An 18,471-nucleotide genomic window follows, 5' to 3' on the forward strand; every position below is an offset into this window, starting at 1 on the left:
TTTCTTGATTCTACAAAGTCATTTTATCAATACTTATTATATTTGAGGAAGAATGACATGGAAACATCACATCATTTATAGGTAGATGACTAGTGTTAGGAGATTCAAGAGTGAGGTTGCATTTAAATACCAATATATACCATGTAGATATCTAATAGCCACAAATGAATTGATGATTCTCCCCTTGTTGCACAAGAATGACACTATTTAAGGGTTGTTGGATATGCTTTAAGGCTAATATAAAATCAACATTTGGATGTGGTGCAAGGCAGGTTATATCAATTGATGATCATAAAGCTTAAAGCTTGTTAATCCATTTCACATGCATAGTTGAAAGATTATTATTTGTTATACAAAGAAGTTTATTTTTTGTAACCAAGTATAAAGATTTTTTTTTATTAGTTATCAAATATGTGACTAATGTTGCCTTGGGAAAGGGATAGATTCTAGAAGATGTAGGCCATTAGATCATCTAACACGATGGTAGCTGCACATCCTGTCCCATGATCTATTAGATATAAAAGATGGACAAAGTTGTATATCTTATTTGAATTTCTTAAACTTTAGCAGATGCCTGTATTTTTCTACTTTTGATTAAAATGTTTGCAAATTTTTACAAAGTTGCCTTGTTAGCTAGGGATCTGCATGACAAGATCGGAAAAGAAAAATATATTTTTTTACCAAAAAATAGAGCAATGATATATTAGGAGCCTGGCATTTAAATTTTATATGAATATATTATGAACGCGATTCGTATCAAGACCATCCATGTGGTAAGGCCAGCATAATATTTAATGGACCTAATTAGGGTGATAACATGAAAATTTAATAACAAGTCTCTTATAGTTAATGTCTTTTTACGTATTCTTGCGGTTAATGTTGTTTGTACCTAGAAAAGCTTTCATCCTCTTTTGCAATCGATGTACCGAGTAATGAAATAGACCTAAATCACGTCCATGTGAAATATGCCCTAAATTTACACAATACACTATTGCTTAAGAGATTGTTCTTGATGACTTCTGAGACAAGTGGTATGATTTTCAACTTCTTATTTTAAGGCAGAATCTAAAATTTCAACCTGCAACTGTCGTTACCATCTATAACTTCTCCTTTCATCTTTGTAATACCAATAGCTAGATTGCGAGTTTACGTCATAAAATGGATTAAGACATTGGAAATATCTGGTACCTACCAGCTACCACAAGTGAAATGCTGAAAAGATCGATATCTTTTTTGTCTTTTAAACATTGCAAATCTTACCCAATTACTTTACTCATGTTTATGCGAGGTATATGCTACATTCACATACACCTGTTAAACATGAGAACAAGGAAGCTTAAACAATCACAAGGAAACATCTAATAAAAAAAAGAAAACCAATTCTAGGGACCATCAAGACTTGTCTTACATGCCGTATTATATCGATGTCATCATGCAGTTCAATTGTTAGCAAGATTAGCTATCATCAATTAAAATTTGACTATAATGATATTTTATCACCCTTACCAAACTAGTGGTATTTAGATCTCAAAGAGTTCTGGTTGTTGAACAACTCACCATGGACCTTCAAGCTGAAATCTTGGCAGTTTTACGGCTAGTAGGACAACCATGCATCCGGCTAGATTTTGACAACCTGAGATAACCCAATCAATTAATTTTTCTCTCATTTGTGGTATAGGAACATTTTTTAATAGAGTTTAGAGAACAAATGATCAGCTGATCAGCCATTGTAGCAAATGGCCAATGTAGCAGGGATCCAGTTTTCCTTTGTTCCTTGGAACTTAAAAACCTCCTACCAAGTTGCAGCAAATTGGGTCCATATAATTTCCATTCATCCAACTTGCCATCTCTCTTAGACTTCCACAAGGACTCCCTTTCTAACAGTTGCTTTCAATGTATATCAACCACCATATATATAATTATGCAAACCTAAACAAAAGGCTTGGTAACCCATGCATCAAGATTTTAATAACCTGATATCCTCCCTTTCATTTTCATGACAATAAAAAAAATATTCTTTTTATCTACTTCTACTTCAGATTGAATTTATTTAAAAATATGTATAATGATGGTTTCTACAATGGGTTTTATTGATTACTATAATGAAATGTGATAGAAGAATCAGTCTATTGTTGGATCTTACTCATGTTTGCTGAATAAAAAAATAATTTTTACATGATAGAAGGATTTAATATTTAAAATATTGGCTTACATGGATAAACAGAAACATGACAGATAAGGAACTCCTATCCTAGTTACATATATGCACCAATCCTTACAATAGAATAGCGGCTGAATAGGTAATATTGTATAAAAAGATCTGTTGCACATAAAATGATATAATAAAAACTGAGATCTTCAAATCTACTATAATGACTATTATTATAACATTGTAGCAATTCTATTTAATATCTTGCTGGCGATCTACTGACCTGTGGACCAAACAATTTTGAGCAGCAGCATATCCAATTTCTAAGCCGATCATGAGCATTTAAAAATTTTAGTTTTTTTAAAATTTATTTGGATTGTTGGACTGAAAATCTTATTAGATTCATGAATTAAGCCAGTACAATCAGCAAAATAATAGAATTACAGTTTGAGCTAGGTCTATATTTAAAAATATTTTAAAATAACTTTAGAGTGATCCAATCCAAATTTTATAGAGAAAAGAAAACGGCTGGCTGACGCCACTAGTCTTTCGGCCATGCGTGGCCAGGGAGTCCAATATCTGTATGTGCAACTGCTCACGGCTAGTTTTGAATTGGGATGTCTTTGATTAAGAAAACGTTTTTATCTAGCTTGTTTCAAGAGGAGTTAAGAAGTCTTCGTCGAAATAAATAAATGAAAACATGTTTTATCTCATATAAAATTTAGCTATCTAGTGTGAAGGCATGAGTAGGGTATGCTCCAGTGCTGTCTTTGATGTCGTTGATGATATAATAATGTTGATAATATTCATAAATATTTAAGAAGAATTTCAAGTCTAGTTGATTATTTGATTGGCAGTTCTGACTCCATAACCTTAATTGGTAATCCGCAAAGGGAACAAAGAAGGACCAAGTGTCTGGAAGATACATTGGAAGTGCATGGATTTACGCTAAGAACGGATTTTATCTTAAGAACTCGCAATGGTACCCACGCCTTCGCAGCGGGTTTTGACTGCAATGAAATGGTACCTAACGGGGCTGCCGACTTAGGTGGCTGCCCATGCAGCTAACCACTCAAGGTATAGCTTGTGGTCAGGAGAGGGGAAGTTACCTCGGGCACTCGCAATGGTACCCACGCCTTTGCAGCGGGTTTTGACTGCAATGAAATGGTACCCAACGGGGCTGCCGACTTAGGTGGCTGCCCATGCAGCTAACCACTCAAGGTATAGCTTGTGGTCAGGAGAGGGGAAGTTACCTCGGGCACTCCGTGAGCATATGTTTTATAATTTTATTCGATGTATTCGTACACGCATTGTACGATGAACCCATCAAAAAAAAAAAGAAAAAAAATGTTGCCAATATATATTTATTTATAAAAAGAAGTGTATTCTTATGGTGAATTAAGAGAACTTGCAGTGATGCTATTGTTAATTTATGGCAAGCTGCCTGTTCAAACAGCAAAATTCTAGCAAGGAAACGACCATGGATAAATCATTTGGTGCGAGGTCTTTTTGTAGCAGTACCTATGACATAACTCTGTAAAAAAAATATATAAAATTATAAATTAGTTAGTAATAACAATAATAATAATAAATAAATAAATAATATTCAAAGAATATTACTTGCTTGCGGCCGGTGGTGATGTTTTTATAGCATGTTTTCTCGAAAAAGTTTAGCTTGAACTTGCTTTTCAGAAGTTGGAAAAAAAAAAAAAACTTCTTCTATAATCTGTGATGAAGAAATACCGACATCCAAACTTTGATGCATATTGTCTAGCTGTGATTCATTTTTCCAAAAAAATTTAGTCACCCAAAAGTTAAAAGTATTATAATTAGAGTTTAATGAACTAAGCATGACTTGGAAAGTATAGGTGTAATTAAGAATCATTTCAATTATAGATGGGAGAGTGAATCTATCGCATCTTATATCCATTGCAAGATTAAGCGCCAGAGCACCACTTAGTTGTTGAGCCAATTTTTCGAATATAATGGAATTTGTTGCACCAGTTTCATTTTCGACGACAGCATTTAATTTATAACTTCCAAAGTCCAATAAACAAAAGTTAGTTTCATTAATATAAATATCTTTTTTCAACTCAAATAAAATTTTTCTAAGAAGTTAATGCTATTTTACTTGGAGGTTGATTATTTTTACTACATTGAGTACACCAGAAAGCATCATCATACAGTTTTATGACAGTTCTACAATTATAGCATGCTTTGTAACACCAGCCATATAAAGTATCAGTTACTTTCAATTTTAAGTTTGATGCATATGTATATAAGTGAGTATAATAATTTTCCAAATTGTGCCTGAAATTTATACTATCTAATTTTATTGATTCATCTAGTGTTTTTTTTGTTGGTGATAGCTTCTCGATGAGGGTTAAGAATAATTTGATGTTCTTGTGCCACAAAAATGATTGGAACATCTACCACTAGCCATACAAGGTATCAATTGCTTTCAATTTTGTTTTATGTACAAATTTCTCGCTCTTAGACAAAATAATGAAAAAATTTAAGTTTGATGCATATGTTTGTAAGTGAGTATAATAATTTTCCAAATTGTGCCTGAAATTTATACTATCTAATTTTATTGATTCATCTAGTGTTTTTTTTGTTGGTGATAGCTTCTCGATGAGGGTTAAGAATAATTTGATGTTCTTGTGCCACAAAAATGATTGGAACATCTACCACTAGCCATACAAGGTATCAATTGCTTTCAATTTTGTTTTATGTACAAATTTCTCGCTCTTAGACAAAATAATGAAAAATTTTAAGTTTGATGCATATGTTTGTAAGTGAGTATAATAATTTTCCAAATTGTACCTAAAATTTGTACTATCTAATTTTATTAATTCATCTAGTGTTTTTTTTGTTGGTGATAGCTTCTCGATGAGGGTTTAGAATAATTTGATGTTCTTGTGCCATAAAAATGATTGGAACATATATTATTTTTAGCCCATAAATAAGCATGCAACTAAATTTAAATTGTAATGTATAGATTTTAATATTATCTAAACACAACTTTTCTAAATTTTGTTTTATAACATATCTCGGTACTATATGATTTTTGGAATTTCTGTATCCGTATAATATCTAGATGCAGATGATGTGGATAAGTACAATTTTTCGGAGAGCATAAGTGGAAATCAAGTTTAATGATCATAATTGAGATATTCATAAAAAATTTAAAAATATATTAAAAGAAATTATCTTTGCATGTACGTACTGTCGTCCTAACAAAAATAATAGCATTAGGGCTTGCTTTTTCTTTTTTTTTGCAGATAACTGGATTCTTCAGCAAATTTTTCCTATAATGTAACCGATAATTTTGGCATACTATTTATCAAATATTATAGTTTTAGTATTTTGTTAACTTATAGTGTTCAAAGCTGTATATATAGATATATATAAATTTAATGATAGCCGAAAAGGAAATTGAGTTAAGGTATGTTATTTTCAATTTTATATCTCCAAATTTCTCTTGCAAACATATTGTTCTCTCACATTTGTTTGATCTAGAGGTCCAATAGTAGCAATATGATCCATAACATCTGCAGAGCAAAGAAATGAATTTAGAAAGACCATAAACTATTTGATGGGGTACATAATTTTTTATTGTACCAAGTTTATAAATACCTATTGGATAAAGATCATTATAATTTCTGAAGAAATTCGAATGATGGAAAGGGAATGAAGAGAACTTAGAAGAGGGGAGAAGAGAATAATGAGAAAGCATCCCCTTTTCTTATTGTTGTTCATTGATGAGCTCTGCTTACATTTATATGCATAAACTCCAACTGAAAAGAAGCTAACTGCTAACTAAATAACAGAAATAGTAACTAATCTAAATAATAGATTCTTTGGATAAGGTAACTGACTAAACTGGATAAGGTAACTGTCTAACTGAAACTAATAGTAACAGTTGAATTAGTAACCGATGAATCAGATGTCTGAATATTAACACTCCCCCTTAAGATGGAGTGTGGAAATTATGAACACCTATCTTGCTAAGTAGAGTATGGAACCTCACAACTCCAAGGCTTTTAGCCAACAAATCAGCCAATTGCATAGTGCTAGGAACATGTAAAGTTCTAACTACTCCTGACTGAATTTTGTCTCTCACAATATGGCAGTCAATTTCGATGTATTTGGTTCTTTCATGAAACACTGGATTAGCAGCGATATACAATGGTGTCTTATTATCACAAAACAACAAAGCTGCTTCTGTGTGTGTAACATTGAGATCATGAAGAAGGCTCATCAACCAAGTGAGCTCACAGCAAGTTGATGCCATAGACCGATATTCAGCTTTTGCTGAAGACCTTGACACATTATGTTGTTTCTTTGATTTCTATGATATAAGTGAATTCTCAAGAAAGATACAAAAGTCTGTGATAGAACGTCGAGTGTCAAAATATGCTCCCCAATCTGTATCACAAAATGCCTTCAAGTGTAACTCAGAATTGGAAGGAAAAAAACAACCCTTGTCTTGGTGTACCGTTTAGATACCTTAAGACATGATAAGCTGCATCAAGGTTGTTTGGGAGAGTCTAGAAACTGACTTAAGACTTGTACACAATAAGATCAGATCTTGTTATGGTGAGATAAGTAACCTTCCTACAAGCCTTCTACAAATTGCAGGATCAGGAATGGGATTCCATTCATACTTGCTAAGTTTCAAATTTTGTGCCATGAGATATTTTGCAGCTCTTGCACCAAGATACCCAGCATCATTCAATACCTCTAGACCATATTTTTACTGAGAAATAGAAATTTTTTTGGAGCTTCTAGGCACTTCAAGACCAAGGAAGTACTTTACTAGGTCCTTAAGTTTAAATTACAGATCCAAAGTTTTCCTGATTGATATAAGATATGTCATTACTAGTAATAATTATGTCATCAACATAAACTAGTATAGTTGTGTATGAGCCACCATTATTGCTTGTAAATAGAGTGTAATCAGCTTTAGACTGAATGAAACAATGAGAAATAATGAAAGATGACAACTTTTCAAACCAGTGTTTTGAAGCTTGCTTCAAACCATATATAGATTTATTTAAATGGCAAACTAACTTTTTCTTTTTCTTTCCCTGCACCTTATAGCCTGGTGATTGTGTCATAAATACTTTCTCATGTAATTCACCATGCAAAAATGTATTATTTACACCAAGTTGATATAAGGACCAACTATTAATGGCTGCAACTGCCAAAAGAGTCTTAATTGTCACCAATTTTGCAACTGGGGAAAAGGCATCATGATAATCCAACCCAGTTTGTTGTGTATACCCCTTAGCAACAAGTTTTGCTTTCTTCCTCTTTTCAGTTCAATCTGATTTGAATTTCTGTTTGTAAATCCACTTATAATCTACTGCTTATTTTTCCTTCGGCAATGTAGTAACAGTCTATGTGTTGTTATCAACAAGAGCCTTAATTTAAGCATCCATGGCAGCACACCATTTAGGTAATTTGGATGCTTCAGCATAGATCTTTGGCTCAATGGAAGATGAGATGGATAATGCAAAGATATGGTGAGAAGAAGAAAGCTTTGTATAGCCCAAATAAGTTGAAATATCATGGGCCTTACCTTGCTCTGTACAGAATTCTGGCTTTTGGATGTTTGATTGAGGGTGTGAAGCATTTAAAGTAAGGTTGCAATGATACTTTTGGAGATAAGTAGGAGGATGTCTAATTCTAGAAGATCTTCTAAGTGGCAAAGTGATAGTAGAAGGATTGGTTGAGATAATTTCAGGAGAAGGTGCGGAAATTTCATGTAGTGTATCAATAGAACTTAATGGTGCAGCAAGTGTATCAATGAAATTATATGCATAAATAGTTGTTTCAGTACTGAGATTGCTTGGATTAGGAGTATTGGAATTATTTCGAGAAGAGTAAGAATCATTTGAAGTAGTAAAAGATGGAAGAAAAAGAGTAGCATGATACTGAAATTCGGAATGTTGCATATCATGATACGGGGCTGCTAAATGAGTGTTTGAGTGTTGAAAGAAAAAATGAGATTCATAGAAAATAATATCTCTAGAAATAAAAGTGGACTTAGATTAAATATCATAGAGTTTGTAGGCCTTCATGCCATGGGGATATCCGAGGAAGATATATTGCCTAGCCCTTGGATCAAACTTTGACCTTTTTTTTTTTTACAATAGAAGCATAACATAGGCAACCAAAGACCCTTAAGTGAGAAGAAGATGGTCTTGAAGAGAATAAAACTTCATAAGGGGATTTATTAGACAATTTGGGAGTGGAAATCCTAGTGATAAGATATACAGCAGTAAGAATACATTCTCCCCAAAAATTCAAAGAAAGATTTGCTTGAAACCTTAATGCTCTAGCAACATAAAGGATGTGTTGATGTTTCCTCTCCACCACTCCATTTTGCTGAGGAGTATCAAAACAACTAAGTTGATGTATTATCCCTTTTGATGCATAAAACTCTCTCATACCAAACTCCAATAATTGTCTGATCTAAGTGATTTTATTTGGCAGAAAATTGGGTTTCAACTAAGGAATAAAATGCTTGAATGATTCCCTGAGCTTGAGACTTAGAATGCATCAAATAAACCCAAGTTGCCCTGTTGTAATCATCCACAATAGTAAGAAAATACTTAGAGCCATCAATTGAAGGTGTAGAGAAGGGTCCCTAAATGTCACAATGAACCAACTCAAAAATGGAATTAGAGACATGTTCAGAATTAGAAAAATTCAATCTATGTTGTTTTGCCGGAGGACAAATGCTACAATGTTTTTCTTTACCAACATGTATTTCAAGTATAAGTTTATTGAGTAAACTAAACCTAGGAAGAAATAGATGTCCTAATCTATGATGCCACAAATCAATGTTTTACCTTGACTTTTCTTAATCATCGTAGCATAGCAAATCCGCATCGGAAACTGCCATCTCTAGAAAACAAATGGCCATTTTGTTGTCACCTGCATTATGATGCATGGGGTATCTACCTTGGTGCCATTGTGACTTCTACTAATGATTTTGCTTCAATTACTTTTACAGTCAATTGAGTTATTATTACTTCACTACCATTACATAGTTCTGAACTTTGATTGATATTTTATATTAATATTATAGAAGCATCTATTTTCAATCTTAATTCATGATGTGGCACGCCATTGAATTTTAAAGAATTAATAAATTGATATCCTAATTATTAGCTGCATTCGTTGATGTTTTGCATATCATATTTGAATTAGATATACTTTTTCTTTAGTTGGGATCAAAGAAAGTAAATACATATTTATGCCGTCAATTATTTCATGGGTAGGTGTAGAGAATGCCCTTTCTTTTAAATATGTGGGGCCATCATAATTTACTTCAAAATTTTTGGAAATTGTAGATGCAATATGCTGAATTTGATTATTTTCAACTTTTATAAGCAAGTCATCCAAAATTTTTATCCAAGTTGGTTCTTCTTCTTCTTTTACTGTAATGGTGGATACTTGTCCATCCTCAATATTCAAAATCCATTTATTGAAATTAAGTATACCTATTCTAATTTTTTCATTCAATTATTATCCAACAATCATACATTCTTTCAAATAAAAAATTGCAATATTTTTCATAAATATGATCTACTTATTGATATATCAACTATATCTTTTCTGCTTTCTCCAACAACGACCGGAAGAATTTGCCTGAAATCATCTCTAAGTAGTATAGTCTTGCCTCCAAATATTTTTTCTTTCTGTTCTAAATCTTCTGGTTTTAAACCTTCTTTTAAAGATCTGTCAATAACTTCAAAATAATTTCTGTGATTTATAGGAGCTTTGTCTTAGACAATTAAACTTATATATATGCAACTTATCTGTTAAAAGGATAGATACTCCCACCTCTCTAATATTTTATTATAAATATGATCGAGAATGGTGTCTTGTGAGATGGAAATGATGTGGGCTTCGATGCTATAAGAGCACGCAACCATCAAAAACGGATTGCTTATGTCATTAGAAGCCATGGCCTTTGAATACTAGATAAAACCATTTGAAAAGCAAGGACATGAATTTCTCTTTCTGAAAAAGGAAGAGGTCAGTTAAATAGCGCTATTTTTTATTCTTCTTTATTATTATATTGCAATTTTTTGATTCTTTTTTTTTTGTGAATACGGCAATTCATATAGCTCCAACTTGAGTACATCCAGCCATATCAAAATAAAGTAAAGAGTGCAAGGTGGGAGGAATATCTCGTACAGATGTCCAAATGACCTCTCCGGAGTGCCAAGCAGCAAATGAGGCGACCTAGTCTGCTGCACTGTTCGCCTTCCGAAAAACATGTAAAGCCTGGAAAATGCTCGGCTCCTGAGCCAATCTCTAAATCTCACGGATGAGAGGATGACTATCTCCATATCTGTCCGCTCCCCGAATCCACTCTATCACCACAGAGGAGTCTCCCTCAAAGCATAAATGCTCAGCACGGAGTACCCGCCTCGCATAGGATATCCCCTCCCAGGCTGCCCGCAGCTCCACACTGACTACAGTAAGTCCCGGCGCGCGGAAACCACCGGCTGTTATCAAACTGCCGAGATGGTCTCTGATAACAAAGCCAACTCCTCCTGACACCCCTTTTGCTGACATACTACCATCGAAGTTCATTTTGAAATGACTAAGCGGTGGGGGTATCTAAGAGACTAGGGCAAACCTAGGCTAGTTTTGGGCAAGTTCCGACAAAATGTGTCCATTGTATAGAGACGAGTACAAAGCTCAAGGCTTAATGAGTGACATCAAAAGATACATGTATCAAAGTTGGCCATATTAAATCGAATGTCCAGAGATACACAATAATAAAAGAATGTAAAAGACCTTTGAAACAGTACTGTTGCAAAAGCCTTTCCAGCTCAAGTGACGTGCCTTGCTTTTGGCTAGCATGGCAGAATTAATCAATCCCAATAGCCGGGCCAAGCTTGAATTTCCAAGCTTAAGGAAACTTCAGGCTAGAAATAATGAGTTTGGTGAAATCTAATTCGGCTGGGTCCAGTCCATTCCAAGGCCGAGCTTGGCCAAGGGTCTTGGCTCCTAATATTGTGCATGGGTTTCGACTTTGATCAAGTGGAACTATTTATCAAGTTACCTTGGGGTAGATGCATGTGAGAAGCTGTGATTAGATAGAGCACCATAAAAACAGTGTATTGCTTTTTTTTAAAGAAATGATTCAGTGTTTAGTCGAATGTAATTATGATTAATTCCACACGACCAATGAATGCTTCTCACGTGCATCCATCTAGAGAATTTTACTGCGCGAATTTTTACGTAAAGTGTGATATAGCTAAACTTTGAGCCACTACTGCCTATTTGGATTCCTCGTGTTAATTGCTACTCCAAGTTGGCAACATATAATATTGAGCTACGTGAAAAGAAATCAATGGGAAAGTTACAATTCTACCATCAATGAAAAAGAATATTCTTGCTAAAACCAAGTAAACCCGAAGAACATAGGCTTGCTTGCACATATTGTAAAGTCCAGCTGTGTTACAAATGAATGATGAAATCGACGGCCCTGATGAATGTTCCTTCATCGACTTAAGATCCCAAAAGTCTATCTCCATGCTTATCAGATCACATATCATACTCCCACGTTACTTCCATGTCCCTGGAAACTTCCAAGCTTTCGACACGCGGCAGACGCACGGTGTCACCTTTTGCATGCAGGACCGAGTACGTGTCTCCCCTCGCCACCTCTCAACTTCATGCTATAACGCGGCCGACTCCCCGACAAAATCACACTCCTTCGTTTCCTCACACGTGTCTCCACCTCGCACACGCGTATGAAGCCTCACATCTCCACGTAGCCCTCCACATTGTCTCCCTCGTCCCCATCTCTTTTAAATATTCCATATATAGCTCTCAGCCTTCCACTGTTTTGCATAGAAGGTTTTGAACATAAAAACCGAGAGAGAGAGAGAGAGAGAGAGAGAGAGAGATTAGCTAGCCATGGCGTCGACGCAGGAGACCCGGGAGGAGCGGGCGGAGACCGAGGCGAAGAAGGCCTCGGACGAGCTCGCCCAAATCCGCAGTGAGAGTGAGGGCGAGCAGCATGACAAGGAGCATCAAGCGAGTGGGGGCGAGGAGAAGCGGAGGGGAGTCTTGGGGAGCATCCAGGAAGGCACTAAGTCCCTTCTGAGAACTGTCAAGGATGTCACCACCGGCAAAGCTCACGACGCTTCCGAGAAGGCCGGGGAGACCAAGGACGCGGCGGCCGAGAAGGCGAAGGAGACCAAGGACGCGGCGGCCGAGAAGGCGAAGGAGACCAAGGACGCCGCCATGCAAAAGATGGGGGAGTACAAGGACACTACCGCAGAGAAGGCGAAGGAGTACAAAGACAGGGCGGCTGAGAAGGCGAGGGAAGGAAAGGACACAACCATGCAGAAGGCCGGAGAATATAAAGACGTAGCCATGGAGAAGGCCGGAGTACATAAAGACACTGCGGCCGAGAAGGCGACGGAGGCCAAGGACACTAGCAAGCAGAAGGCCGGGGAGTATACAGACTCCGCGGTCGAGAAGGCGAGGGAGATGAAGGATGCTAGTATGCAGAAGACAGGGGAGGCCAAAGAATCACTAAGTGAGAAGGCAAGCAAGGCGGCCGACAAGGCGAGGGAGGCGAAGGATGCAGGCATGGAGAAGACAGAAGAGTACAAAGAGTCGGGCAGTGAGAAGGCGAGAGAGGCAGCCGAGAAGGCGAGGGAAGCGAAGGAAGCTAGCATGCAGAAGACGGAAGAGTACAAAGGATTAGCAAGTGAGAAGGCAAGTGAGGCAGCCGAGAAGGCGAGGGAGGCTAAGGACGTTGCTGCTGAGAGAACAGAGGGGAAGGAGTCTACTAAGGGGAAGTTGGGGGAGTACAAGGAATCAGCAGCTGACGCGGCACGAAAAGCCATGGAATACTTGACTGGAAAGGAGGCGGAGGCTAGGCAGAAGGCCGCTGAGACAGGAGAATCCACAAAGGTTCAATCTAATCCCTTTTACTTTCCCTTCCAATAGATTACTCCCCCCTTCATTAGAACGTTAGCTATTATGTTTGATATTGTTTTGTAGGAGAAGTTGGGTGAGACAAAAGAGTCGGCGAGGCAGAAGCTGGAAGAGGCTACGGAGAGAGCAAAGGGAAAGAAGGAAGAGGAGCAAAGAAAGGCTGAGGAACGCCAAGATGAGGAGGCCGAGAAGTAAGTTGCCCTCCTCCTCCAAATCTTATGTATGCTTTCTCTAAAGACCTGGCACTTGAATTCAGATTTGTTTTTGTTTGTTTGGTAGGGGAAAATCTGCCACGGGGAATATATTTAGCTCGATTGGGAGCGTAACGGAGGCAATCAAGGAGAAGCTGACGATGCCGAAGGAGGAGGAGGAGAAGAAGAGAGAGGAGCATGGTGGAGAGAAGGTGGCGGAGCACAAGGAGGAGGAGCATGGAGGTCCTGGTGGAGGAAGAGAGCAGGATGTGGTGATGCGAGCGAAGGATGCTGACCAGATGACGGGTCAGACGTTCAACGATGTGGGGCCCTTGGGAGGGGAAGGGACTGGTCGTGCTGATCGCCAAGGGATGTGATCAGATTCTCGTTGGGCTCGCGTCATGGTTTATAAATATGGGCGTCTTCCGTATTTTATTTTTTTTTTTTTTTTTTGTGCTTTTTCTTGTACTTTGTGGTGCTTTTTCTTGTACTTTGTGGTGAATCAGTTGAGTAAGTCTAAGGATGTCGTATGTCGACCTTTGTTGGATGGATGGTTATAGCGTTGTGGAAAGATCTTGTGATTTTTATGAAATTAGCTTCTTTTTTTTTTTTCTTTTTTTTCTTTTTTTGGGTTAAAAGCGGCATTTATATATTTTTCACATGAGTACAGCCTAGGATGATAGAAATATAGGAATATATTGAAGTTATTGATATTTTTAATATTTTAAATATGATTTTGAAAATATTTCAAAGAATAAAATGAGTTATTCATTTTTTACTTTTTATCAAAGGGAAAAGGATTAAGTTTTAGGAAAAATAATTACTAAAATATTAAATATCACAATATATTTTAAATTAGAAAATTTTATAATGCAGATAAACTTGTAATAACTATGGTAAATCTTAGCTTTAACAAAGTAGATTATTATCATGGTAGCTGGCTAATTGAGGGGTTCTTGGTTTGATTCCCCATATAAGTGATATATAAAATGATTTTTAGGTGTTTTTTTATCTCGATAATATTTGACCCTCACGAAATCAGATATAATCCTCTACACTTATCAAGCATTTTCAGAAAATGCAAGGGATATAACTGTTGGAACATGTGGCCACAACCCTCTCTTTGCTCGTTACTAAAATATTGAGAAAAATCCAAAAACAAAGTGAAAGGCAAAAGGAGTAAACCTACATTTGCACGGATTTGATTGCGACACTAACATGCCTTTTCATCATTCAAAATTCAGTGGCTCCGCCATGGCTACTCACCCTCCAATCATCATCGAGGACCACCACGTGGCCCTCCAAACTACATGAAATCTCTTCCAAAACATGCCCCCATGATATTTCCCTTTGGCATATGAATTCAATATAACCGAGGAAAGAGTAATGACATCCATTGCTATGGTTGCCCCCTACCCTTATAATGGAGGCGATTGGTATAATAAAATAATATATTATCCCCCATGTACTACTATTAAGAGATAACCGATTGTCTCTAAAGGTTTGCATTGATGTACCAAGTTTGAAAATCGATATGGTACTGACCAAAGTAATGACTTCTTGTCTGATCTAGTATGATTCTGCACTTATTGGTAGGATTTCCTCCTTGCTTCGATTTGTGGATCCATAGGACTCTAAGATAATCTTCTGCCTCATCTTCTTGGTAAGCCAAAATCTGATAGCCAGGCTTCTCAATGACTCTGACATTTCTATATTGATGGGTCGATTTGCCCTCTCTAAGGGTACTGTTGCCATCCAAAACCCAAGCAAAGGATTAAAGGGCTTCGGTATGATCTATGCTTCAATTGTTTACGATGCACCCACTGTCCTACAAACTAAAGAAAAGAAAGGCTTATCAAATTGGCTCCAGTCGTGCTCTTCAATGATTGATTCAGAGAGGGCTTCAGAGGAATAGCAATCGGACAAGCAAGAATATTAGAGAAAATTTTTTTTGAAAAGAGTTCGAGACCTCCTTTTCCTCCTTTGAGTGTCGGGCCTTGTTTTATAGATGAAGAGTCCCTTCGATGGATTTAGGGTCTAGAGTCCTTGATTTACTGAAAAGAGATCTAGGCTTTCCATATCTAGACCGGCTTAAAAGTTTAAATTTAAATAAAATTAAACCTCTTGGTTTCACGTTTCACCTTCTAATTGGTTGATATATTTTAGCCACATCATCTCTGCCCCTACTTCCGAGGCTAAGCAGATCATCTAATTTATTGTGATTAAATGAGCATGTGTGAAGGAAGTAGTTGGGTTACGCGCATCGGCTCATCTAGACTCGAGGTTGCATCTGCTTGCAAATGGGCTCTGGTTGATAAGTTATCTAACTTGATAAGTTATTCTAATAAGCTATCTGGAGACTTGAAGGGTCACTCGACCTATGTGGGCTCTTTTTTGCCGAACCAAAAAATGACATACATTGCACCGTGTGGCCTATAAACTGATCAGACATGACTTCCTAGGTCAATCTGCATCATCAAAGTGGCTATACAAGCGAATGGGCTCCCAATGCCTATCCCACTTTGCAGTTTGTCTTCTCTCTTTTGCTTCTTCACTTTTGAGGTTCTCACATTTGCCTCTTGCTCCTTTGCTTCTCCTCTTTTGCCCAGCAACAGTAGGTATTCCCTTAATCTTTGCCTCTTCCTTTTATGACCTCTGAAGTTTGCAACACCTCATCTCTAGCTCGATCAGACCTTCCCGCTAGGCAATTCTCTTTGAGCAAGGCCGCCGAGCAGCCCACAGGCCCTAGTATTGAGTACCTTAGGTGTGGAGGATCTTAAGGTTTTTCCAAATGTTTATTTCATTCCTTCTGGCTGTTTCCTTAGGTTACCCCAAGCTAATGAGAGGACCGATAATTTTTTGCTTGAATACATCTACTTATATGAAGAATGCTTTTGAGCAGGCCTCAAGTTTACCTTTTATCCCTTTGTATGTACTTTTCTAAGTTATTATGGCTTAGTTCCTGCTCAGCCGGTCCCTAATACTTGGAGGACCATTATAGGTTTTCTAGTGCACCCTTCTGCACAGCATACAACCTTCTCTTAGGCTCTTTAGAGCTCTGTTTATCATTGAAGAGTAGCACTCCAAGTGCGGATGGTGGTATGTCTCGACTCAAAAAGGGTTGTAGCTCATCAAAGGCCGACAATTTATAGCTGGAAAGGATATTTCTTCTTCATGTCAGCTAACCAGTCATGGTGATTCAGCATGATTTAGGGGATGCTACAACCCTAAATCATGATTTATAGCTGGAAAGGATATTTCTTCTTCATGATTTAGGGGATGCCTAAGAAAGGCGTAAATCGATTTTCCAGACTAGATGATAAAGATCAAAAAGCGTTGGAGTTAGGTCGAGCAGAAGTCCCTTTGGTGCAGAAAATTTTGGCCGAACAAACCTTGGTCAATGCTAGCTTGAGCTGTGCGCTATGTGAGGGTAATTCCTAATCGTTGCTTAGTTCTTCACCCTACTTATTTTATGTTGAGCAAGCTACTAATAGTTCTTTTCTATGTAGAGATGGGGATTGACAAGTCTTTGCTCAAGGAAGCCAATAAACATGCGACCAATGAGAGTAGTAGGAGTGCTCCTCCCATGAGGAAGAAGTCGATAGTGTGGCTTCCTTGCAAAGTCTGCATGGCGACTCCTCAGCCAATCCACCCAGTGGAGGCTCCTCGGGCCAAAAGTCCTAAAATTGAGGCGGTGTCAGGTATGCCTACTCTACTTGCTCCTACTCCTGCTTTCTCTTAACCTCAGACTCAGAGGCTGATATTTTTAATCTTAGATGGTCCGTCGGGACCACAAATGTGGTCGTCCGCAATAGCCACATCTCACAAGAGTTAGCTTGGGGGCTTGTCTTGTTTAGCAATTGGAACGAAGTAATGGGCTATTCCTTCGAGACACTATTCATCATGTTCTTCAAAGAGGCCATTAAGGTAATCTTCTTCAAACTTGTGGGCTATGAATGAGGTCTTTTAGTATTGACTCATTTTTGCTCTTCATGGAACATCAACTTTTGGGTGGCCGCCCATTACCGCCACTTTGCATTGGTCCAAGATCTAAATGATATGATGATTAAGAGGGACCAACTAAAGAAGAAGGTTGACAAGCTAGAGGCTGAGCTGAAAGAAGGGCCGACAAGGTTGGTATGCTTTGGGCTGAGCTAGATGCAACCAAGCGGGAGGTCGCTGAGACCAAGCAGAAGGAAGCTTGGGCCATTGAGTACAAGGCATTCAAGCATTCTAGTTGGACATGGCATTGCAAGGATTCAAAATCTGTGAGGAGGGCTTCAACTACTGCAAAGCCTAAGTGGAGCAGCTCTTCCTCGACATTGATTTGCATAACCTTGACCCGTATCTAGGGGTAAAGGACATAAGTCGAGGACTAGCGACATTGGATAGCCATCTTCGAGCCTAACCGAGCAGTAATTCCTCGGCCATCCTCCAGCTACTTCCCAGTAACTTGGTCTGACAAGATGCCCTCGTCTAGATCTGGGCCTTTTCCTTATCGTGGACCTTGGCCCTCTCCTCAGGTCTGACCACGATTGCTTTTCTGGTCATTTCTTCTAGAATTTTAGGTTTTTCTTAGGTTTTAGCATAGTTGACCTTCCGATCATTTTGTACTCTCTCTTTTTTTCTTTTTCTTGGCCTTAAAGGCCATTTATTTGATGTACAACTTTGAATGCACCTATAAATCAAAGTTAGTATTAATGAAAAATTAAACTTTTTTGGTCGGTGCTTACTGCTGCCGTGTCTAACATTTGAGTGTTCAAGAGCATTTTTCCTCTCTTTTTTGTCATGCACCATGGACACAAAATTCTTTTTGACTCAAGAACCCGAAGTTTTCTCATTGGCTCTGATGCGGAGAAACACAATGCTTTGGCATCAAAGCACCCTTAGGAATTCAAAAATTAGGCAGCCCTCAAAGTTTCACCTTGGAAGGCATTAACATGCTATTTAGAATTCAAGGGACCTAGGCATGGTTAGGTTCTTCTCATGCTTTGCTGATTTTCTATCTGGATGTTGTCCGAACAAGACCACTTATCGTTTCGAGCCTAGCTATAGCTAGGATTTTACGCCGACAGACGTTAGGGACCCGACCATGGTCAGGATTTCACCTCAATTGATCCAAGGGACCTAGGCATGCTAGGTTTT

General features: G+C 37.7%; 2 protein-coding genes across 2 annotated transcripts; both read left to right on the top strand.

Annotated features, from left to right (window-relative positions):
* Positions 1-12,053: 12,053 nt before the first annotated feature.
* LOC120107980 (embryonic protein DC-8-like) lies at positions 12,054-13,897 on the top strand. Its single transcript, XM_039121507.1, has 3 exons — positions 12,054-13,111; positions 13,202-13,326; positions 13,415-13,897. The coding sequence occupies exons 1-3, from the start codon at positions 12,104-12,106 to the stop codon at positions 13,701-13,703; spliced, it is 1,422 nt and encodes a 473-aa protein (XP_038977435.1). The 5' UTR covers positions 12,054-12,103; the 3' UTR covers positions 13,704-13,897.
* Positions 13,898-15,861: 1,964 nt separating this feature from the next.
* Positions 15,862-17,416, top strand: LOC113463522. The gene is made up of 3 exons (XM_026809227.2): positions 15,862-16,756; positions 16,836-17,027; positions 17,103-17,416. Exons 1-3 carry the CDS (start codon positions 16,606-16,608, stop codon positions 17,159-17,161), a joined length of 402 nt encoding a protein of 133 aa, XP_026665028.2. The 5' UTR covers positions 15,862-16,605; the 3' UTR covers positions 17,162-17,416.
* Positions 17,417-18,471: the final 1,055 nt, after the last annotated feature.

This window comes from Phoenix dactylifera, unplaced genomic scaffold (assembly GCF_009389715.1).
Source record: "Phoenix dactylifera cultivar Barhee BC4 unplaced genomic scaffold, palm_55x_up_171113_PBpolish2nd_filt_p 001099F, whole genome shotgun sequence".
In the NCBI taxonomy this organism is placed as follows: domain Eukaryota; kingdom Viridiplantae; phylum Streptophyta; class Magnoliopsida; order Arecales; family Arecaceae; genus Phoenix; species Phoenix dactylifera.

Coding starts and splice junctions, on each gene's coding strand:
- LOC120107980 (XM_039121507.1), top strand. CDS start 12,104: ATGGCGTCGACGCAGGAGACCCGGGAGGAGCGGGCGGAGACCGAGGCG. Junction 13,112..13,201: donor AGACAGGAGAATCCACAAAG/GTTCAATCTAAT, acceptor ATTGTTTTGTAG/GAGAAGTTGGGTGAGACAAA. Junction 13,327..13,414: donor CAAGATGAGGAGGCCGAGAA/GTAAGTTGCCCT, acceptor TTTGTTTGGTAG/GGGAAAATCTGCCACGGGGA.
- LOC113463522 (XM_026809227.2), top strand. CDS start 16,606: ATGCCTAAGAAAGGCGTAAATCGATTTTCCAGACTAGATGATAAAGAT. Junction 16,757..16,835: donor GAGCTGTGCGCTATGTGAGG/GTAATTCCTAAT, acceptor TTTTCTATGTAG/AGATGGGGATTGACAAGTCT. Junction 17,028..17,102: donor TAAAATTGAGGCGGTGTCAG/GTATGCCTACTC, acceptor TTTTAATCTTAG/ATGGTCCGTCGGGACCACAA.